This window comes from Marmota flaviventris, chromosome 17, assembly GCF_047511675.1.
Source record: "Marmota flaviventris isolate mMarFla1 chromosome 17, mMarFla1.hap1, whole genome shotgun sequence".
Lineage (NCBI taxonomy): Eukaryota > Metazoa > Chordata > Mammalia > Rodentia > Sciuridae > Marmota > Marmota flaviventris.
Window position 1 is genome coordinate 56,815,239 of NC_092514.1, and position 24,910 is coordinate 56,840,148.

Consider the following 24,910-nt stretch of genomic DNA (forward strand, 5'->3'; position numbering starts at 1 on the left):
TCTACCACTGCCAAGAATACCCAGAATTAAATAGTCAGGTTAAAGGGTTTTGACTATTCTTACACTTGTAGAAGAAACTGGGAAGTCACATAATTTTAAGTCTGAGGTGCCCCTTTTTGGGCAATTTATTTTGCCTCAAAAAAAAAAAAAAAGTGGCAGAAGAGACCCATGAGGGAAATAATAAAGCCCTGGTGCTGCTGGCTGCAGGATCTACCTGGCCTTCCCTTCTTTACTGCTGCTTCTTCCTTGACATTAAGACCGGAGGAGGCTTTCATCCTCCTGATCTGGAAAAGCACATCCCCCTCAACTTCCATAAATCTGCAAAACTTGAAAAGAGCCCCAGTGTCATCAAGTAAAAGAGAAGGCTTTAGGAATCTCATGGAAGGAGGGGTGTCTTCAAGCCTCTCACTCTAAGCCGGACATTTCCTAACACTGGACAAATTGTACGTCCAGCTCAGGGAGGGTGAACTGCAGTGGTCTTTTACCCTCCAAGCCAATTGTTAGCTTTTCACAGGAATCAGCAGGGAAGCACATGTGAAACCTCTGTGTGCCGGTGAGCGCCCCCATGCCTTGTGTGACTCTGCATGTAGATGAAGCAGGCCGGGAGCTTTCTGAGCTGCTGCTGCTGAGTTCTCAGAGAAGCCTTTTCTCCGGCTGGGCTCCCTGCTGGGACAGCCCTTTTCAATTTTTCTATCCCCCCTCGGTCTCTTCTCCTGCAGAACACAGGGAAACTTGATTGAAATAAAGACCTAGGGAACATGTTTTATTTTCTCCTGTTCAATCCATTTTAGAAAAGCTTTTAATTGGTTTTAAAAAGATGCTAAACAAAATGTGATGATGTTTTTCAGTCTTCATGAACTACGGATACCACTTTTTATACTTTCAAAGGGCTAATAAATCAATCATGAAATTAACTCTCCAGCTAAATTTAAAGCAAATCCACTGAATACCAGGTTCATTAAAAATCTATGCATTTACTTAGAAAAATTTAAAATTCAAAGAAAATTATCCTAGTAACTGAAATCTGACTTGAATTTTTAGTTCTACACTGAAAATCCAAGAGCAAGGCAATCACAAAGGGAAAAAAGGAGGGCTTGTGAACCAGTTTTAATAAGCCAATTTACAAGAAGGGAGGGGTGGGGGAGGGGTGGAAGTGGAAAAAGAGAATATCTTGATACATAACAACATAGTGCCCCTGGAGGGATTCTTTTATTTGAGCATGTGCACACATGCACACACAATTTTTCTGTGTGAAAGCTGGATTTACAACAAATGCAACATTAAGGATTCTGTGACTGATATGATTGCTGTATTGTAATCCATGTACAGTTCTCTTTTTAAAGAAAAATGCCCACATCTTTTGTTTTCTTGCCAGTGGTAAATAATAGTTTTCTACCTTTATGCACCTTACAACATTCAGATGCATATATATATTTTTTAAACTGAAAACATCTGAAAAACCTACGTGATAATGGACTGGTGAAGTGAATCCGCCCACTTTAGAGTTACAAACATTCTTGATATTAGATCAGCCTGAACATTTTTCCTTTATATTCTTGAGATAATAGAAACTAATTTTACAAAACAACGTGGTACGGAAAAGGCATTCTTCATTTTCTTAAATATGTGCCAATTAAAAATATTACAAATATTAATTTCTCCTGCTGCTTATACCACAGGTCATCTTAGGCAGACCAGGTCAGAGTGAACGCATTCTGGATTAATTCCTTTAAAAGAGAATCCCTGCCATTTCCCATCACTAAGGCAACCAGATCTCTTACTCCTATGTTTCCTATATCCTTTCTCTTCAGTCCTTAGAGAAGTTTGTTCCACATCCCTTTTTAATGATCTAATTGCTGTTTCTAACCAAGCTGAGCCATGTACCTTGGATGCTCACCCTTCACTTCTAACTCTCCATATAATTCTCCTTTCATCATTGAAGTAGCATCTGAAACCACATTTTAAAAACTGTGACCAATTTATTGAGATGTAATTCACATAGCACACAACAAACAGTTTTTAGTATATTCACAGATAAGTGCAACTATCACCACAATCAATTTTAGGATATTTTCATCAGTCCAAAAAAGAAACTCCATACCCATTAGCAGTCACCTCCTAGTCTCCCCATCCACCCCTCTCAGCCCCAGGCAACCACTAATCTACTTTCTGTCTCTATACATTTGCCAATTCTGAGCATTTTGTATAAATGGAATTGTATAGTGTGGCCTTTGGGACTGGTTTCTTTATGTGTTTTCAAGGTTTGTCCATGTTATGTTGTAGCACATTCAGTACTGCATTTTTTATTGGTAGATAGTATTCCACTGTAGGGATACATTAGATTTTATTTTATTTGATGAACATTTGTATTGTTTCTACTTCTTTTATGAATAATATTACCATGAACATCCATATACAATAATTTATATAGGCAAATATTTTCTTTTTGGGTACCTACCTGGGAGTGAATTGATGAGCCATCTGCTAACTTGATGATTAACCTTTTAAGGAATTACCAGATTATTTTCCAAAGACTGCACAATTTTTACATTCTCACCAGTAGTGTTAGATGGGTCAATTTTTTCACCGTATTATTATCTGACCTTTAGACTAGATCCAACCTAGTAGGTATGAAATGGTCCCTCACTGAATTGGTTTTGATTTGCATTACCCTGATGATGAATAATGTTAACTCTTTTTGTGTACTTATTGACCATTTGAACTTTACTTATTTTTTAATATTTCTACTTTAATCATACCCTGTCTAAATATAAACTCAAACAATACTAAAACACTTAAGCCCACCAAAATGAGAAGATACAAAAATTTATATTTAATAAGATATATTTTTGTTGAATAACTTACTCATGAAGCATATATGTGTAAGCCTCTATGCCAGATGTAAGATTTAAAAGCATTAGATAATGTTCCTTAAGAATCTTACAATTATTCTAATAAATATAAAGTTCTTAAGTTTTTAATCAAAATTTAAACATTTTCTGTTTATTTCTATATTAGAATCTATTTTGGATTACAAAAAACTTTTGGCCAGAAGATGTATCTTATTTAAATCAATGTATGTAGTATTTAACCATGTAAAGAACAAGTTGTTCAAAATAGCAATGAAAATTATTCTTCCTTCTCCCAAGTGACTCTTAGCATATTTTTTAAATAAAAAACCTGAATATTACAAGAAATAAGTTTAAATGCCCAGAAGACATTTTTTATTCTAATAATTTTAAATATGCTAACTTCATTAAAAAAGGGATTTTTGTGGTTGTGATACCTACATAGGTATTGGGTAGAAATTATAAATAAAAAATTTTTAAATTTATTCTAATTAGTTATACATGACAGCAGAATACATTTTAGAGATTATTTTTGTTTCAACAACCTTAGACATATTTACATATTTATAAGAATATTGAAGGAACCAGAAAAGGGAAAAATAGAGTCACTTCTCCAACTTAAGCCTTAGTATAAGCTCAAATTCCAGTCCTGGGAAAAATGATTTATGGAACGAGGGTTTAAAAATCCTCCCACAGTGCATATATGTAGCAAATTTTCAAGGGTATTGTAGGTTAGATTTCTTTCACTACTCTAGAAATTTTTAAAAATTCCCTCAATCTAGAAAATCAGGATAGTCCTTTATCCTTAAATGTAAAATATACATACACATTATTTTAACTGTTAAATTAAAAATTAGATTCATCAACTTAACATTAAATATTTTCGCTATAGATATATATATTCATGTATAAAATTCCCATATAGACACTAAGATGTTTTCCAAATTAATGCTTAAGCCCTTTGAATATGACTTGATTGGCATTTTGTCAAGGTTATAACACAGAGAATCAATCAAGAGAATTTATCTTGAGACATAACCAAACATGCTCTGGCAGCCCCTATATAATTACAATATTTAACCAACCTATAAAGGTTGGTTTAGGGGCTGGGGATGTGGCTCAAGCGGTAGCGCGCTCGCCTGGCATGCGTGCAGCCCGGGTTCGATCCTCAGCACCACATACAAACAGGGATGTTGTGTCTGCCGAAAAACTAAGAAATAAATATTAAAATTCTCTCTCTCACTCTCTCTCTCTCTTTAAAAAAAAAAAAAAGGTTGGTTTAAATTTGTTAAGTTAAGAAAATCACCAGTCTCTAGTAGCCACATCAGTAGAAATGCAATCACAAGAATCAAGAGCCTATCACTGTGTACCCCATAAATGTGTAGAGTCATTTGGAAATAAATAATAAAGAGAAAAAAAAAAAAAAAAGAATCAAGAGCCTGACTATAATATCATTCCTTAAAAGTACCATGTGACTACAGAAGTCATCATCTTACAATGATGACTCAACATCTGTAAAAGTTAAAAAACAAAACAAAACAAACAAAAAGCCTTGCCTATAGTAAATAAACTTAAAAGCCCTCAAATAAAAACTCTTAAATGCAACAAACAGGAACACATTTTGAATCCCTTCTACATTAATATCATCATCTCTCTTGGGAGGTAGAGTGGGGAAAGATGTAGAATATGTTGGAGAATTTATAAAGCAAGATACAATACTAACTGAAATTGTCAGATTTTGATATTTTAAGAATTGGAAAAGAAAAAAAATCAGTTAATAATATAATTTACCTTTAGACAGAATGCCTCTGGTATTCAGAGTAGGTTTTTTTTTTTTGTCCCCTCCTTCAAGGGGAAAGGTATCCAGATGTTTTTAACAAACATTTCTAAGAAATTGCTGCAAACCATGACAATACAGATGACCTTTCAAAATCCTTTCAACAACAGAATTTTATGTTTACGACAACCTGGCTTATTCAGAAACAGTACACCACTAAATGGAATTTACTGAAAGAGTCTGTGAAAATATTCCTTATTATTATTATTATTATTATTATTATTATTATTATTATTTCTTTTACCTGAGGAGGTGCCTTTTTCAGTAACACAAGAAGAGCCTGTAATACCAGATTAGAAAATCGGGGGCCAATGGGGACATAATCTGGAAGAGAATCATGGTTATGATTAGGCTTCTTATATACATTTACACACTTCAAAATGTTCTGATTTTTCTACATCAAGAGTAAACATCATCCTAAGTAACAGGCAACTATTTATAATAAGAAAAAAAAATCTCTAGTAACCTAAATGCTTAAAATGTCACATAAGAACACTTTTCTGTACATTTTTTCAAAACAAACAAACCAAAAACTTCTAAATATCCATTCTGAGTTCATGTAGACATTTTAGCTGATTTTCAGAATTTTTTTTTTAAAGGGGAAAGCATCCAAGTGTATTTATTGAGCATTTCTAAGAAATTGATGCAAACCATGGCAACAGAATAACTGAAATGATGGTGATGAAGACTGGCCTCAGATGGTAAAGAGTGGATGACTAAAGAACTTTCAGTTAGAAAGTAGTACTTCAATGGGCTGGGGTTTTAGCTCAGTGGTAGAGTGCTTGCCTCACATGCATGAGGCCCTGGGTTCAATCCTCAGCACCACATTTAAAAAAATAAATAAATAAATAAAAATAAAGATATTGTGTCCATCTACAACTAATTAAAAAAATTTTTTTTTTTTTTTTTTAAAGAAAACTAGTACATCAAGATCTGCATAGTGGCTGAGGTAGGAGGATCCCTCAGCAACTTATTGAGACCATCTCAAAGGAAAATAACAGGGCTGGGGTTGTAGCTCAGTGGTAGAGCACTTGTCTAGCATGTATGAGGCACTGTCTTCGATCCTTGGCACCACATACAAAAAAATAAAATAAAATAAAGGTATTGTGTTCATCTACAACTAAAACAAATATTTTTTAAAAAGGTAAAATAACAAAAAGGGCTGGGGATGTGGCTCAGTGGTTAAGCCCTGCTGGGTGCTATCCCCAGCACCCCCCCCCGCCCCCCCAAAAAAAGACTCAGTATAAATGGTACTTCTTTAGCTGTCTCTGAGTATTATATATTCAACCTAGACCTGGGCTTAGAGCTCCCAGTAGGCATCAGCCTCCTGATGTCAAAAGGGATCCCTTTGTTTTTAAAATATCCAGAACACATGAGCATTCCCTTTTGCATTAGTTTTTACCAATATATGTTATAACAGACAGGCAGAATCTTATTTATTTTTCTGAGACCCTAGTAATTCTAGCACAGTAGTAAGGGCTCAGCAAATGCTTGTTGAATAAATGAACAAACATGAACAGAAAATAACTATTCATACAAGTGAAAATATACTCAGAGGGCACACATTCCTGACATAGTGGTGTTGCTATGACCACACATCTCAATTGTGTTTAGATAAAGGAATTTACACAGAGCTATGAGTATGTGCCTAAAAGCTTTTAAAGAAATAATCCTATAAACTGGGCTGAGATGTATCAAACATTGCACACCAAAACCCAGGTCATCAGACAAAACTATCAATTTAAGGAGATTTCACGAATACCTGTTTTTGCTTTATGACAAACACTGCCAAAACTTAAAAAAGAAAAAACAGAATTTAATGACAAGTCTGAAAATCGTGGAGAAAACACAGTAAGAACGTGAATCTGAAATCATGACTATAAAATTATGGAAAGCTCATAGAAGGTTAATCAGATGTTGGGTAGTATTTTCAGATGTTTATTAAGTCACCAGGTGGGTTTTTTTTCCAATGGATTTTATTATTCTATCCTGATCCACTGTTATGATTTATGCTAGATTGATTTAATTTTACAATGAATAAAATGTAACAGTACAAGAATTTTCTGGCAATTACTATGTTGAGTGCAGAGACTCAGTCTTACTCATCTTTGTGTCCCATAGGACTGCACTTCAACATAAAAGATGTTTAATAAATATTTTTAAAAATTACTATAGAGCACTTGAAACTTTCAGAACGTTTTCAACCTTCATTTTCCCATTTTTGTTTTCACAGTTACTCTGTGGTATTAGCATAGAAAGGATTATAAATTGTATTGTAAGAATAGAAACAAATGTACAGAGAGCTTACAACTTCTGCCCAAGTATTCCAGCAAATTTGTGGGTTTCACTACAATCCTAAACTCTTCTTTCTTTCATTGTGTCAAAGTTTACAAGTGGACTTCTGAGCTATAGGCAGCTCAGAGATACTGAATAGCAAATATATCACCCTCCAAAATACTAATAATTTATTATGAAGGACACACTGTACAAGATAGAAAATAACATGAAACGTGGGTCCTTAAAAGAAAGCAGTTTATAACAGAGTCAAGGTCACAGGCATTTTACCATGAATGAATATTACGATTGACAGTAGACACAAGAAGTAGAGTTATATTTCCTTGTATGATGAAGAACAATATTTCTCTTGCCCTAAAGTATATAAATATCCATTATTTGACTCTTAATTTTTTGAGACATCAGCTATAAAGTGGCAAAGAGAGTACATGGCCAAAGTTATGACTCACCTAGCAATCTCTCAATATCATCCACAACCACACAACTGAGTTGGGATTTGTATGCATCATCAAAGATCTGGAAGAAAACAGAACCATTTATTATCTCACTGCCTTCCATAATTATGTCAATTTCCAACAACATTAAATATAGTCAATTCCTGAGCAAACCTAAACAAAGCACAGTAAAACACCAATACTTCAGACCACAATAAATTAGAATTTAGTAGATTATAGGATTTTAGACCTGGAAAAAGACTGAGGTCCAAAGCAATTAAATGACTTGTCTGAGATAACACAATTGGATCATGGCTACATAGAGATCAGGTTAAGGCTGTTTTCAGCACTCAGAGCTGCAGGTGTCACACCTGGGCATGCCAAAGGACAGCTGATCATTAATCAACTAACAGATCCCATCATGTTTATCAGTTGGTCTCTCATATCTGCCAGGAGCATGGCTTCAGTGTTGTAACTCAAGTGCTATATGGAGCTACAATGTGGCCCTGTTAGGCAGAAGTAACGTTGAAAGACCAGAATCACATCAACTCATGTCAGATCATAATGGTAAAAAAGTTTACAAGAGAATTAAAACTTGGTTATGAGTCAGGCACAATGGGGCATGTCTGTGGTGCCAACTTAGGGAGGATGAGGTGGGAGGATCAACTGAGTCCAGGAGCTCAAGACCAGCCTGGGCAACAATGAGATCCACCCCCCATCAAAAAAAAGTTGGGTACGAAGGATTAGATAGATATACCTATAAAACTAGACAAAAGACAAGAAGAGTACATTAAGACAGCCAAAGAAATGCAAATTAAAACAATTGTGAAGGAATTATATTCTGGCAAAGACACAGCAATTTCAAAGCAGTAAGATAAATTAGTTTTTGTATCAGTTGAATATATAAGTGCCCATGGCCGCAAGAACAGCCCTTTTGGTGGCTCCTAGTTCAGAAACTGTAAGTGGGACTTAGTGCATCCCGCTAGAGTCACGAGTTAGAATCAACTTTTGCATCCAGTCCAATCGTCCGGGGAGTGTTCCGGACTCAAACTGCCACTGGGCATAGGGAGCAAGAGCCTGTGAGACTGTGCCTCTGGGTCAGGTTTGGATTTGGGCTTGTGGCAGATGGTGGCCTGTAACAGGAGCACTGGGACACTCGGGGGTAAGTGATGAAAAAAAGCTGCCCGTCCCTAGATAGGACGGGAGCAAATCTGCTCTTCCCTAGATAGGGCGAGAGGAAAAATGGCCATTTCGAGAAAATGGAAAGGATTGATACAGCATGTTTGTGTCTTGTTTTGTCTTGGTGTATTGTATTGTCTTTGTGACGAAAATATGGAAGGGGTGAGAAGTAAATTACTAAGGGAAGGAGGCACCCCAGTGGAACCAAGAATAGTTAGGGCATGTGTTGATAAGAGCCCAGGAACTCTAGTCAGAAAGAAAAAGAAAGTTCAGAAGAAGAAGGATTATCCGGAAAAAAGTTGCAGCAAAAGGCTATTACTAAATACTTTTCGTTACCGGAGGGTGCGTGAATTGAATCGGTGCGGCGGCTGCCACGTGCGTGAGCCGGTCATGGTGCAGCAAGGACTTTCCAAGCAGCGGCAGCTGGCTCTTCCCCGCCCCCTGCCCAGGGAGCAGGACACCACTGCCGCAAGCCCAAATCCAAACCTGACCCGGAGGCACAGTCTCGAAGGCTCTTGCTCCCTGTGCCCAGTAGTAGTTTGAGTCCAGAACACTCCCCAGACTCTCTCCGGGGCCATCTGAGGCTGCCCGGGATGCTGCAGGCGGAAGACGGTCCTGTGTCCCTGAAGTTTGGTCATTTCCAATGTCAATAACTACAATGGTTCTCCCACACCTGGAAGCTAATGAGTAATGAGCACTATTAAGGCTTATTTCAAATGTAAAAAACCTTGAGATAATGTACTAAATTGTTCAGAAGGTTGTTTTCTTAGTGGAATGCTACAGGATTTTCTTTACCCAGCATTGTCGGAGTTCCTGCCTTCGTCCCAGTGCCAGTGAGGACGAGGGTGGAAGAATTTCCAGTGTTGCTGAGAACCGGACGAGACTTCGGATCAAGCTAGCTGCCTGCAGAACTTACCTGGTCTGTGATTTAAGCTAGCTGCCTGCAGAACTTACCTGTGCTGTGATTTACCTGGACTGTGAGTTAATCTATTGAGACACTGCTTTACCTGGACTGAGACAACAAACTGTAATCTACAACAAATTGTAACTTGGTATCTTTGCAAACGGTGTCATTGCTGGTATAATTTTTCCAAGGGCTTCTTGCATGGAGCCATCAATTGGCTTGATATTGTGGCATTTTGTATCCTCCCCTTCTGCTTGTAGCAGATTATTTATGGTGTTTGTGTAAAAACCACTATGGTTGTTATTTAAATTAAACAAAAGGGGGAAATGTTAGGGTCTGTAAACAAGTCAAGATGGCGCTTGGCATTTTGCCAGAGGGAGTGGTTTGTGAAGTAATGCCAGCGAGCCATTAAGTGTGGAGATTCCTTATTGGTTGACTGCTGTATCTAGTTTATGTTAATTAAGATAAGCTTTGTGTAATGTATATATACCCCTCTGGTCCTACAATAATTGGCTCCCACTTCTGCTGTATCAATGTACACAAGTTGCTCGTCACCCCCCGGTTATTTCGCTGCAGCCAGACTGCGGCACTCTCTGGCTGAAAACCTTTGTGCACAAGATGGCAAAGCCTGCTCTGGTTCCCACCTGCATCTTGCTTGAGGTATCATAATATTCCTTTATCCTTAGAAGATTTAGGTAGAGAAATAAAGTAAATTAAACACATAATACTAATATTTTTTATATTAAGTTGAAAAACAACCTGTGTTTATTTGGTCTTTAAAGTATTTGTGACAATTAAGAAAAGTCATCATAGTTGAGTCTTATTGTTGCCATCTGAACAAGTGCCTCATTACATCTTTCCTGGCATAAATACCAACAATAATTTCTGCTTCCAGATATTTAATCAAGTGGAACCCTCTGGTGGAAATGTTTTCCTTTGCTCCCTCCCCATTACATCTCAATCACTGTCCTGCTCTTCATCAAAACCTCATCTATGCTGTTTCCTTAGCTACCTGTCTCCCTACTGGATTGTGAGGTAGATAAAAACTTCACTTTGCTCATGCTATCTCTACTACCCAGCCCAGAACGCTTTTCAGCAATGATGTTGGCTCAACAGATTGGATAGTTGAACCAACACAAGTTCTAATTCCATCCTGCCCAAAGTCATTTGTCTCTCTTCTCTTTAGAATCAGTGTTTCGTACACTGTGAATGTATTACAGACTCACTGTATTATTCCTTGTATAATACTGAATTGTTAGCACTCAGAAGGTTAAGTACTGTTAATTATTTCTGTATCCTCATATCACTTATCATGATCCTTACCAGAAAATAATCTACAAGTATTTACTAAATGAATAAATTCAAACTTATGCATTATAAATTCAAGTAGAAATATCAAGTAAATAGTTGGAGATGTCTGATTGAAGTCAGGGTATGGAGATCACTCTCTGGGAAGTGATTGCTGAAATCAAGGCAAGGAATAAGATCTTCAAGGAGAAATAGTAAAGAATACAGGACCAAGAACTTACAAAATAAGAAGTTCTGCCATATTCATTCATTCATTCAACAAATATATTTGAATTCCTATTATGTGTCAAATATTAACTAAGACACCAGAGAGAATAGTAATTAAGACATGTAATCCTACCTTCACAAAAATTAGAGTGGGGGAAGCTGGTCACTCATAATTGTATGAGTGGAAATATATCACTTTCTAAAAGAAATTAAGAGTCACTGAGTGATTCACCATCTTTCTTTTCCTGTCTTGGCTCTCATGGAATCACAGGTGAGAAAGAACCTCTATTAGCTTGAGTCTCTAAGAAACGACAATGAGAAAAGCTCACCTTCTAAGCCATGACAGACATGTAGCATGAGTAAGAAATAGTCACTTCATTGTGTTAAACCACTGAGTTTTAGGGCTTGATCATTATGGTAGCATAACTCAGCCATCCTGACTCATAAAGAAACTCAGGGAGTCAAGGATGGTATCTTCAATTTAGAAAGTGACACATAAACTGAGATCTGAAGGATGAATATGAGTTAACTTGTAGGAAAGGGGGGAGAAATTACTCTAAAACAGGTGAACTTGGCAAATGAATGAGCATAATGGGGAGGGAAAAACAGAGGTCAAGGATCCTTCCTGTTTTGGCAAATGAAGTGAAAAATAATATGGAGAAGTTGATTTGGGAATGGATCATGAGCACATATGAAGAACAAGAAGAGAAAAGCCTTTAATCTTCTCCCCCCAAAAGGGAAGAATGGATGAGAATAGGATATTTCAGTCTCTTGATACAAAATGATGGCTCCTTTTGACTTTGAGCTGGGGAATTCAAGATACTGGGAGAGTCTGGCAGTAGCTCCATTGTAGTTACTTGCTAATTTTTGAAGATTAGGCCAATATGGCATCCAATGTGGTAACTTACAAACTCAGGGGATTTCAGGGAATCCCTTAAAATGATGCTTTGCTTTTCAAAACATTTTTCATAATTCTAGTATAAGTTCTGAGGCAAGCATATAGTTCTGTCATCAGACTGTGAGATTATGGATTACAGCCACAGGGGCCTGAGAGACCAGGGTCTGGCTTGTTGCAGTAATCCTACGTTTTTTCTTGAATCAGCTTTTTTTTTTCTCAAAACAATGTATAGCTTATATGGCTACAGAGACCTTATTCAGGACATTTCTGGGATCTATATTGATGATAAATTGCTATGTGGTATATAGTCTTACCAACTTATCTCAGATATTATAATTCACAAAGCTTTACAAATCGCTTCATAGTTGATTGCCTGGGCTACCTAAAACATTTTAGAAGAAAAACTCCTATGGGTGTCATTTAATGTAAAGTAGTGGGGGTTCTGTTGTTGTTGTTTTATAGACAGCAGTCAGTGCACTAATTACTACCCCAGAGAGAGGAGCACTCACAGCTAAGTCTTTTAATGTGCTAAGCATGACAAAGGCAGTGCAATTCTAGTTGTAACTTGACCAATCTCAATGACTGGAACTCTTCTGGGAAGTGACTCTGCTCTAATTTAAATATACATACCCACACCCCTTCCACGTATATTCTCTTCCTTATCTAGTCCCTAGTGGAATATGAGGTCATCACTCTTCCCTTGGGTCCATGATTTCTGTCTAGTCTCCTCAGAAACTCATGGATTCCTGGCCTGAGGCCCCAGCAGAATGATCACTGAGACTCAGATTTGATGGGCAAGCACAAGAAATTAGATGCCAGACTAAAGTCTAGTGATAATATATGCATATTGAGCTGAGAGACTTTACCACCGCTTTAGGTAGTAAACCACCAAAGGAGGAGGTACTGGAAAAAAAATGCAGAAAAAATAATATTGTGGACTGGCCCAGTCAGAATACCATGACTTACCACTGGTAATAACACAGAACAGACAGACATGTGGTGCCTGCACCAGATCAAAAGATGCTACCTAGAGTGCCAAGGAGGGCTAAGCTGGAGCTGGGCGCTGTATGTTACAGACGCTTTGAAAAATTCATCTATGTATGATCATATAAAATTAATCTATGTATGTTCATATAAAATTAATCTGTGTATGATCATATGTATGACCATCTTAGTTTTATCAGGGAGTTTCCTATAGAGCTAGTAAATTTAACACTATATATATGGTCTTAGAGTCAAGTACGAAATCTGAAAGAAAAGATTAAAGAAAGAAAATGGGAAGAGTTGAAGAAGGAATAGCGGGAAAAAGTGGCATCTGTCGGCATGGAAATGATGAGGTCTACTCAAAAGGATGAAGACAATCTTGAGAAAACAGAATCTCACGGTCTATTTCTCGCTGTGCGTGTGAGGAGATTGCCACTGTTAAAAACCCTCTGGTACTACTTCTCTTGCTTGTAAAGGCAGATAACACAAAACAGACTCCAGGGTCATAAGAGACAACCCAGAACATGGGGAGCATGAGCTCAAGGCAGGAGTGTGTTGGATGTGCTCTGTAAGCACTGTAGCAGAAGTGGGCTCCTGCCATGGAGGAATTGGGGACAGGTCTATAAATGGTGCAGGACACTCTTAAGACAGAGTCCACTCCAGGAATCTTCAAATGCACTACAGCCAGCCACCTGTGAGTAGGGGAGAAACGGCAGCTGCAGGCTCTGGAGTCTACATGAATGCACACCTGCATTCGTTCCATGTTAATCCCAGACTTTCAGAATCACAAGCCACAGAGCAAAGTGTGTACCAAGTAGATTCCAAAATCCGTTTTCTCTAACTTCTTTGTGCTCTTAGGTAAGTGAGGCCGAGTTCTCTGGTTCTTTTGGGGGCTGAAAGAGTTCATCTCAACTTTGGAGCAGTTGGCACAAAGTTAGCCAAACCTAGTTAGTAGCAATCTGATGATAGTAGGAATCTAATGGCTTAGAAAATCCCTAATGTAGTAAATCTGTCAGCAATTAGTTGAAAGCATACTCTAATCATATTTGGTAGCATATAAAAACGTAAATGAGCAAATTTAAATGGGTGCCATCAGTGATAATCTCTAGTTTCTAAAAATAACTTGGGAGTAAACCAAGCAAACATCAGCTGTCTTCTAATGAAACTGCCTCAGGAAGTGGACCTAAACTTTTGGCAAAGCACTAAAGCTTCTTGGATGACCTTAAAATCCCTTATTTGTTCTCCCTGCTTTTCAGGAAAAAAAATCTTACATTTTCATATAACATGAACCTCAGAGTGAGTATGCTTAATAAAATAAAAAGTTACAACAAAGTCTGAAAGTTTGGCACCATCCTCCTTTATATGCTAAACAGATACAAGTAAAAGAAGACACAGTTCATTAAACAAAAGGAACACACCCCCCCCCCCAACCCAGCCATACAAGGATCTGTAGTCACTTCCGGAGTATCCACTTCTCTCGGCTAAGACATGCAAAAACTTCAACAAATCAGCTACATGATATATTAGGATGTTAACCAAAAACATCCAAATTCTGTTGCTTAGTAACTGCTGTCAAAAGATCCAATTTCCAGCTCTGCTCTTTGTATAGACTAAACCATGAAAAGAGGAGGATTAGGCACCATGATTCTGTTCTGTGCAGACTACAATTTGCAGTGGGATTTACAGAAGGATATTCAAAGAAGATTATTTCTTTCTTGCAAAGCTAGTGGAAAGGAAAATTTCTTCCATTAATTTTCAATCCTTTGAAAATAAGACTATACCATGTTATTAATGGATGTAGTTTTATAAATCACTAATATTTTAACTTAATTTTGTTCAATTTAGTTGTATACAATTATTCTATTTCATCTTTGTACTCATTGCTTACTTAGAAAGCATCAAGATTAGATAACTGTTAAAATCAAATTCTGTTGCTTTGTTATTTTTTTCATTTAATGTTACTACTAGAACTGGCAAAAAAGATGTTTTCAGATATTATGCAAAAGTGGATAAGAGAGTTAAAATTTAAAAGCAGAATGAAGTTTAGGAAGCAAACATAAAATGGGAGAGAAAAGCAGTATCTGTGAGTTCTTCAAATCTCTTAATGGAACATATGGTATTTCCCCTCCCCCCACAAATATAAGGCTAATATCTCATATGTACTTTGTCAGTGATGAGGAGTTTATCTGTGGAGAAAGGATTTATTAAGCAAATTGAGAGAAACACATGGTCAATTCTAAACTAATTGAGAATAAACTACTTTCATGTATTTTTACACCATTTGTGAAAAAGAAGCAGTAGCATAATTACAATAGAATCTCACATTCTCATTAAAGCAAGCCTACTGGCCTTCTCCACTATCCCACACTCACCTCTTGGTTTGAGTAATAAATGCTCATAAAGATACTCTATGTCTTAACTAATTCAGACCACCCCTCTTCAACAAAAATTAACATGTTACATTATTTTTGAGTTGCACAAACTATTGTCATTATAAAACATTTGAAAAATCTTTAAAATTGAACAGTTAATCATTAAAATGTAGCTGAAGAAATACTTCAGGGCCAACTTTTTGTCTAACAAACTAGCAAAAAAATTTTAATACTATCAAGTGGGGGTACAAATCCTAAGAACTCATTCTCAAATGACACAGCTGCAAGTGCAAATTAGTACAACTTTCTGAAGAAGTGGACTTTATAAATCATTAGTATATTTACATAAGAATTGTAATAACAATATGCATAAAAATCCTTTAAATATTAATATTTTTGCCTTAGCAGTCCCAATTCTGAGAATTTACACTAAGAAAATAATCAGAAAGTATGTATAATAAGTAAAAACAGTTGCTGTACTTTATTGAGTACATATTATATGTTACAGGTACTCAGTGTTACTTTACATAAATTACCATATAATTTAATTCTCATAATAACCCTAAGAAGCAGCTATGAATATTACCTTCACTCATAGCTGAGAAAAACAAGCTTATAAGGTAAGGAACTTGTCCAAGGTCATAGAGTAAAACTCAGATCTATGTGAATCCTAAGTCCAAATTCTCACTTATAACATGCTAATATACCGAAGAAAAATCTAATAAGAAATAGTGGTTTCTCTAGGTTGGAAATTCTATAGAATATTATTTATAATTGTAAAAAACCAACCTGGGTCAACCTGGATACAACTTAAATGTGCAACAAAGTGGGACTATTTAAAGGGGTACTATACAGCTATTAATTTAACATAACATCGAGATACATATTAGTGATATTTTTAAAAGTTCTTAATATCTTGAGTGAAAAAAAATCAGGTTTAAAGCAGTATGTTTCCCCAGGTGTGGAGGTAATCCTAGCTATTCAGGAGGCTGAGGCAGGAGGATTACAAGTTTGAGGCCAGCCTCAGCAACTTAGTAAGACCCTGTCTCAAAATAAAAAATAAATCAATAGTAAGTGCCCTTGGGTTCAATCCTCAGTATGTATGTATGTATGTATGAACGTAATATGTATGTGTGTGTGTGTGTGTATATATATATGAATGAACAAACGAACGAATAATAGTATGTCACTGGATGTGGTGGCACAAATCTGTTAAATCCCTGCTACTTGGGAGGCTGAGGCAGGAGGATCATAAGTTTGAGCCAGCCTGAGGCAACTCAGGGAGACTCTATCTCAAAAGAAAATAAAAAGGAATAGGGATATAGTTCAGAGATAGAGCACTTGCCTATCATGTGCAAGCCCACGGGTTCAATACTGCAAAAAAATTAAAACCAACAAAAAATACTATGTTCAATGTGATCCCCAATACAGTGTGTGTGTAGAAAAAAGAATTGAAGAAGATAGGTATTTATGCTTTTCTGTATTTTCTAAATTATTTTTGTAATTAGGAAAAGCTATATTTTGGGGGGTAGCACTTAGAAGGAAAGAAATGTTTTCTCCAGGATGATAAAACATTATAAATCATTTGTGCTCTGAAAAAAAGTTAAAAACATTTTCTTCCCACTGAAAATGTAGAGAGGAGAACAGTGGTGGGAGGTAGACTACAATAACTAAAGAATGGCATTTATATTTCATTTTCAAAAACAACTTGGAAGACTGAGCATCTTTAGACTGGTTTGAGCCCTCGGGCTTTTGTCAACCTATCATTAGGTAACAATGTGAAAGCTATTTGCAGGGAAAGATTTTGTAATATTTCTAATATATTTCTAAGACACCTATGCTTCATTCTTTTCTCTGTTCTGAACTTTAGTTACAGGGAATCATATTTTTCCCCCTGAGGAAAACCAAAAAGTCTAATGTGAATTTATTATACTGCTGAAGCAGAAATAATTTTTGTAACTTGAAGAGTACATGGATGATCCAGACAGTGAATCATGAATTGAAATGATTTTGAATAAGCTTGTATAGACACTTATTTTTATATTCTTTAGCCTTCTACTCATCTAAAACTCCACCTTGAAATGCTTCAACAATTTAAAGATTAAATCATAAGTTATTAAGCCATTAATTTAACCATTTAAGCCTCTAAAATCAGCATATATTACCTCCCCCCCTCAAGTCAATTTGCAAGAGATTAAATTAATAAAAATGATAATATCTCACACTCACAAAGAAGCTTTGATCTGCAGAAGCCTAAAGTACTTTTTAAAAACTTTATAGAAAAACTAGGCCTATCCACCCACATCCCACAGTACATCTGAGGTAGAAGCTGGCATCTGGTGAAAAGCAATGGAGCGTCTGCAGGGAAGACTACCACTTTTGAACAAGCACAGGAACAGACAGTGTAGGGAAATGCAACAGAATTAGCTTCTCAATTAAATAGGGAAATTCAAAAGGCTATTATTTAAATTTTCACCAGGAGTGGCTTAAGGGAAAATAAAAACCAGAAAATAAGGACTGGAAAATACCTCAGTGGTAGACAGCTTGCCCACCATGCTTCAAGTCCAGGGTTTGATCCCCATCACTGAAAAATAACAAAGACAGACAGACCCCACCTACTCTCGGGAGTTACTAGTCTTGTTTATTCTCTGCAGATATTCCTGAGAAGGATAGATACTACTCAGAAATAGAGTGAACTATGATAGTCTGAGGTCTTTCCATGGCTGGCAACTTTCCTCTCTCATTCACACCCAATTTGAAAGATCTTTAAATAGAATATTAACTATTTTGGGGGGGAGCATTCTGGGGATTGAACCAAGGACCTCACACATGCTAGGCAAGCACTCTACCACTCAGCTATACCACCAGCCCTAGAGTATAAATCTTGCCATTTCAGGGCTCGTGGCTCAGAATCTGCTTCTTCCATCTACTGCAAGCACCCATCACCAACAATTTTCTGCAACCTACAAAAACAAGAGACTAACTTCTTAAACTTTGATTTGGGGGAGTCTGGGATTTTGGAATGGGTTTTTCCTTTTTAGTCCCTTTCCTAACGAAAAACTAAAGCACTTCTACCATCTGGGGTGGGTTAGAAGTGAGGGCCTATGAGTAAGACCAAAGAACACCCAGAATCATGTTTAGTAGGCAGCACTCAATTTTCAGGATTTTCTTCCCCAGTTATGACTTTCCCACGTCTTTTACTTTTATCAATTCATACGAGTAAAAGATCAAGCATAAAAAAAGGTTTAAATCAAAGAAATACTTTAGTTGGATATAAAATATAATTTCCTCACTATCTGTCTGGTAGGATGTCAAATTAGCCTACCAATGACAACATTGACTACCAAGTGAGACAAATAGGTAGAGTCTTCATAGTGAGACTTTCGAAAAGGTTTTTTTTTTTTTTTTTGAGCAGTCATCTATCTTAGATAACCTACTTGTCACTTTCTTGAATATAAGAGAGATGGACCAGATGATCTTAATGTCCTTTCAGCTCTAGGATCCTATTCTATGTTGTTTTAGCTTCACTGATGGTTCAAAGTAGCCATATTAAGAAAGTGTTAAATGGGGAAAAGAAGATTGAGGACTGAGTTAAGTTGTCAAGCAGACTCTATTACCTAACATACAATCATCCTTTTGTAGGGATTCTTGGGAATATCTTCCCAATGATCACCTCTTTTCTTTCCCAAACTATCCAATCAACTTAATTGGCCTTCAACAGTTCAACTTTATACATAAATAAAAGAACTTAAAAGAAATCCTATATAAGTTTGCTCTACTCCACCTGAATACTCTTAACAATTCTTCTTTTAATCAAGTTGATATAAAGTTAAGAAATGAAAATTAATCTTAAAATGTACTAAACAAAAAAGATAATTTAAAAGGTAAAGATACCCTTAATAAAAATGTATTACAGGGGCTAGGGTTGTGGCTCAGTGGTAGAGCACATGTCTCACACGTATGAGGCACTGGGTTCAATCCTCAGCACCACATAAAAATAAATAAATAAAGATATCATGTCCATCTACAACTGAAAAAAAATTTTAAAAAATGCATTACAAAGTTAAAAAAACAAAAACAAAAACAGTTAATGCCCCTCCCTTACAAGGTATGCTGATAATTTAGTTTCATTTGAGAAGAACAGTTACTACAGGGTTTATGTACATGTGTACAAAGGCAGATATATGCATGTATATACATGTATGTACAAGCACGCACGTGTGTGTGCACACACACATCTAAGGGACAGGAAATTAAAATAAAATTACAAATCTTGATACCTTCTTCATGGCCTGACACTTGGCTGTCTCAGAAAAGCCAATCATCTTATCAGGAGAACAGATCTTGATGAAGGGGAAGTTGGATTCCTCTGCGATCTTTGCAGCTAATGCAGTCTTCCCACTATGAGGAGGGCCTGCATAAAGATATGAACAAGTCAGGGGAAAAAAGCCAACCTAAGCAAAGGAGAATCAAACAAGTTTAAACTTTGATCCACAATGTACTGAGGTCTCAACTAGTTGCTCATTAACATTTCCTGACACAGTTTCATGGCAGACATGTTTCCTTTTATTTATTAGCAACTAAACTTAATGATCTGATTAGCATTTTTTAAAAGTATGGTGAAATAACATGCCTTCTTGCTGTTTCACATTGCCTTAATCTTTCAAAATTCTCACTGTGTTTATAAAGTGCCAGGGTTTTGTTTCTTAAAAGAGAGAAAGGGGGGAGGGAGAGAATGTAATGCCTATCAGCACTTGTGATATTAGTTCTATCAAACTGTTTAACAAAAAATACTATCGTGTTAGGAGATGATATTGTGACTAGGGAAAAACTGCCTCATTAGAAGTAAATGTTCTATAAAAAGATAGAATTCTAAAGACACAGGCCTTATCTAAAGGCAACCAAATCTACAAATTTACCTGCATTTAGACAACCTTTCCCTCCCCTCATGTGTATTGGAAGATACGTCCCTCTTCCAACCATAAACCAATAAATTTTTCCCTACCATCTTCTCAGGAACCTGACATTAGCGACCCTTCCTCGTTCTAATATGTTCAGCTGCTTCCTCTTCCCTGAAGCTTTTTCAATAGTGTTAAACATGATCTGATCTGACAGTTAAAAAAAAAACAAAAAAACACCCTTTCTGGACTTCATTCCACTCAACAATACCCTTCAAAATGGAACTTCCCTAAACAATCATCTCCATTTGTAGCTTCACTCTTCATCTCCCCTTCATCTGTCCATCGCCACCAACCATACAGCTTCCACTGCATGACATGATTAGGCTACCATCAATGATCTCCGTGCTACCAATCAAGAGAGATACTTCATCTTTGTTGACCTCTTAGAAAATTTGATACAACTTGTAACTTCCCTCTTTCTTGAAACACCTTTCCATTTCTGGCTTCTGAGACAGCATGCTCTCCCTTGGCCCCTTACTCCTCAACAAGACTCTTGCTCAGTCTCCTTTGTCAGCACTTCCCACTTTTTTTAGTCCTAAATTGTTAATGCACCTCAGAGATAAGTTCTAGGTCCTCTCTTCATCTCAACCCTCACTTCTTCTGTAAGTGACTTCATCCATTCCCATGGTTTCAAAGTCAGTCTCCAAACTGACAAATCATGAATCTATTGCCAGCCGGGCTACTCTTCTGAGTGCCAGGCCTACCTATGCAATAGGCTATTTGCCATTTCTAATTTAATTCTCCTACAGGAGCCTAGAATTTATTCAAAACCGAACTCATGATCTGTCTTCCTCAAACTGCTTCTTCACTAGTATTCCTAATCTTAGTAAACAGCACCATTTACCAGGCTCTATAATGCCAGAAATCTGGGAGTCATGTGTGATAACTGATATATGTATGATAACTAAACAATCAAACCAATATTTCCAAGCTTCAGCCCCCACAATTACAAGACAGGGATAACAAAAGCATCTATTCCCACAGAACTGACATTAGGCTTAAATGAGATAACTCATATAAAATACTAACAGAGTGATTGGCAAATGGGAAGGTCTTGAAGAATATTAACCCAATTATAGTTGAGAATTAATAATAATGATTTTTGTCACACTTTGTTCTACCTCCTAGATATTTCTCAGATTAGCCTACTGGGCTCCAGCTCCACTCAACCAGCACTCATTAAGACAAGATGCAACTGCTTCTTTTTGATTTTCCATCCATTCTCCATGATGAGGCAATTATGATGATGTTCTGAAAACACACATCTGCTCACATGACTTATTGCTTAAAACCCTACAAATGGCTTCCCATTGCCCCTAAGATGCAGTCTTTTTATTTTTTTAGCTGTAGATGGACACAATACCTTTATTTTGTTTATTTAGGTTTTTTTATTTTATTTTTTTAAATGTGGTGCTGGGGATCAAACCCAGGGCCTCATGCATGCTATGCAAGTACTCTACCAACTGAACCACAACTCCAGTCCCAAGATGCAGTCTTTAACATCGCCAGTGAGGCTTTGTAAGAAATGGCTCCTATCTACACTTCTTCAGTTTATGTGTAGTGAATTTTTCTGTTTTCAGATCTTCTCTGCTCAGGGCTTTTTCACATGCTAGTCACTCTGCCTAGAACACCAATTACATAGCCCAGCCAGCTTCTCTGCATCCTTTGGGTCTGGGCTTAACATGCTTCTCTCAAGGAGCCCTTGCCCCATGACTTTTGAGGGAGTTAGGTTCCTGTCATCTGGCCTCACTGAATTTTTCTGTCCTCATACTAATCATAATTGTACATTAATTATTTGTGAATGGAATGTCCTTCCCCTGTTGTCTACTTGATAAAATCCTAACTAATCCTTCAAGGCCTAAATGAACCATCACTTCTGGTTTACTCTGACAACCCTTGGGCAAAATTTCTTGCATTAGCACACATCCTTACACACAAATGCTGTAGTTAGGAATTTCTTTACAAGTCTTTTTCATGACTAGACTGAACGCTTGAGTGGAGATGCTTGAATGTCTCTATCTCCAGCAACTAAGTAGCCTAAAACACAGCAAGTATTCAGTAAATATTCTTGTAACTGAATGAGGTCTATTTAATATCAGAGAAATTTAGATACAATCCTACAAGAAAACTAATTGCTATCAGTAACACTCAATCCCAAGGAAATTTTAATTTGTGTATAATATTGGTACACAGACTGGGTAACTATTTTCAGATTATGAATAAGGTTTAGAACTGAAAATCAATTCTGGAATGTGCTAAATGGCTTTTTAAAAGTGCTGCTGTTCTTAAACGTTTAAGGCCATCTCATCATTCTTTCTCACCTTCTAAAAGGACGCTAACCAGTGGTGTGCGGTCACTGTTTTTAGTCTGCTGGACCAGCAGCTCCCCATCATCCAGAACGCGAGTAACTGGGTCACCCCATTTGATGATTCCATTCATAATGTAACTTGCATAATCCTCTTGATTTGTGCCAAATGCCTAATGAGGGAAAGGATAATTTAAAGCATTTTGAACATTAGTATTAAAAAGTAAAATATTTAATTTCTCCACCATTGTGTTATTTGTGCTTGGTTCTATTCCTCACCATATCTTCTCACAAGACTTTCAAGACAAGCAATACCTGACCAAGAAACAAAAGCAAAATTGTTCCATTCCCCAGGGGCTTGAATGAAAACTGGTAATTAAATGATGTGTAACTCTTTTTTGGGGGGAGAGGATACTGGGGAATTGAACTCAGGGTCACTCGACCATTGAGCCACATCCCCAGCCCTATATTGTATTTTATTTAGAGACAGGGTCTCATTTGAATTCACAATCCTCCTGCCTCAGCCTCTCAAACTGCTGGGATTACAGGCGTGTGCTACCACACCCAGAAAATCTTGTATAATTCTTAAGAGAACATATTAGAGAAGAACCAAACTGGGTCTACATAAAGAATTGTACGTGAGGGGCTGGGGTTGTGGTTCAGCGGTAAAGCACTCGCCTAGCATGTGCAAGACCCTGGGTTCAATCCTCAGCACTATAATAAAGGTATTGTGTCCAACTACAACTAAAAAAATATCAAAAAAAGAATTGCACATGAAATGATATACATATTTATACTGTGTCAAGGTCACTATCATCTTGCTGTAGTAAGCTGAAAATGTCACCATTGTCTGGACAGTTGGACATGTTTTATTTTATTTTATTTTACTTTTAAAGAGAGAGAGAGAGAGAGAGAGAGAGAGAGAGAGAGAGAGAGAGAATTTTTTAATATTTATTTTTTAGTTTTCAGCGGACACAACATCTTTGTTTGTATGTGGTGCTAAGGATTGAACCCGGGCCGCAGGCATGCCAGGCGAGCGCGCCACCACTTGAGCCACATCCCCAGCTCAGTTGGACATGTTTTATGGGTCCGATTTTTCTTTTTGTTTCTGTTTTGCACTAGGAGGTTGATTCAGTAATAAACGTAAAACCTTCTGAAAAAAATAAAGTAAAATACTGAAAGGCATAAAAGATGAGTAAAAATTCCTACACACCAAGACTATTAAACACTATCTTGTATTAACATTAAGTCTGAAAAGCCAAAACAATTAGGGGCATGAGTTGTAGCTCAATGGTAGAGCACTTGCCTGGCATGCGTGAGGCCCTGGGTTCAATCCTCAGCACTGCATATAAATAAATAAAGTGAAAGATCCATTTACAACTAAAACTAAAAATATTTAAAAAAAAAAAACAAAGAATAAAGCCATCTTATAATTTCTCATTTAATGTTTTTACCCAATCAAAACAACAGCAAAAAAGCTACTTTAGATAACTTAATGGAATAAAAACAATAGATTCTAGGCTCAGATTCTACCAGAACCCAAATCCTCATAATCCCTGAGCAAATGAGTACATTCCAACATGCTTGTATCTATAGAGTATATAGGTTGTGGTCATTCTGTCAAAAAAAAAAAATAAAGAGAGAAAGTAATTAAGGTCTTAGAAATTAGAAACAGCTCAGCAGATAGGAATATTATCTTAACACTGATTATGTTAGGTGCTGTTGATTAAAATGGGAATATGAAATAGAAATTATGTGTCCACATCAACTTTGTGATAGGGGAGATAAGTAAAATGGCACCAAGGTAAGGATATATATGTAAATATAAGGTTTAGAATGAGATAGAAATGAGAAGCTGTGGCTGGGGATATAGCTCAGTGGTAGAGTGCTTGCCTAGCACAAACAAGGCTCTGGGTTTAATCTCTAGCATCACACACACACATACACACACACACACACACACACACACAAAGGAAAAAATAAAAGACATGAGAAAGTATAGTGAAAAATTTAAAGGTTAGAAAAAGGAAATAACAGCAATAATTCTTTTTTTTTTAAGTTCATCACATATTGAAGCTTAAATCACATCCCTCTTCATTTTCAACTCCTAATTACAAAGATTATAATTCCCATCAAAATAGCTGCCCAAAGTTGTCAATAACTTTAGTACAAATAATTGAATTGGATTTTCATGATTAACAGGAGAATAAATGTGTTGAAAAAAACAAGCCCATGTTCATGTATAGGTCATATATTTTGAGAATTTCAACATTTCCTGCCCCTCCCCCCAACAGTACTAGGGATAGAATCCAGAGCCTTGCACACTGAGCTGTATCTCTCACCCTTTTTAAGAAAAATTTTTTGGAGAAAGGGTCTT

The 24,910-nt window shown here is 36.7% G+C and overlaps 1 protein-coding gene across 2 annotated transcripts in view; it reads right to left on the bottom strand.

The window, feature by feature from the left end:
• The window catches only part of Nsf (N-ethylmaleimide sensitive factor, vesicle fusing ATPase), a 149,879-nt gene that overhangs the window by 22,561 nt on the left and 102,408 nt on the right, over positions 1-24,910 (bottom strand). For both annotated transcript variants that reach the window (XM_071602924.1, XM_027921771.2), the window contains exons 14-17: positions 22,550-22,706; positions 19,548-19,681; positions 7,431-7,497; positions 4,931-5,010 (exon numbers count right to left, since the gene is read on the bottom strand). In XM_071602924.1, the coding sequence (XP_071459025.1) occupies positions 4,931-5,010; positions 7,431-7,497; positions 19,548-19,681; positions 22,550-22,706 (438 nt within the window). The remainder of the gene's footprint in view (positions 1-4,930; positions 5,011-7,430; positions 7,498-19,547; positions 19,682-22,549; positions 22,707-24,910) is intronic.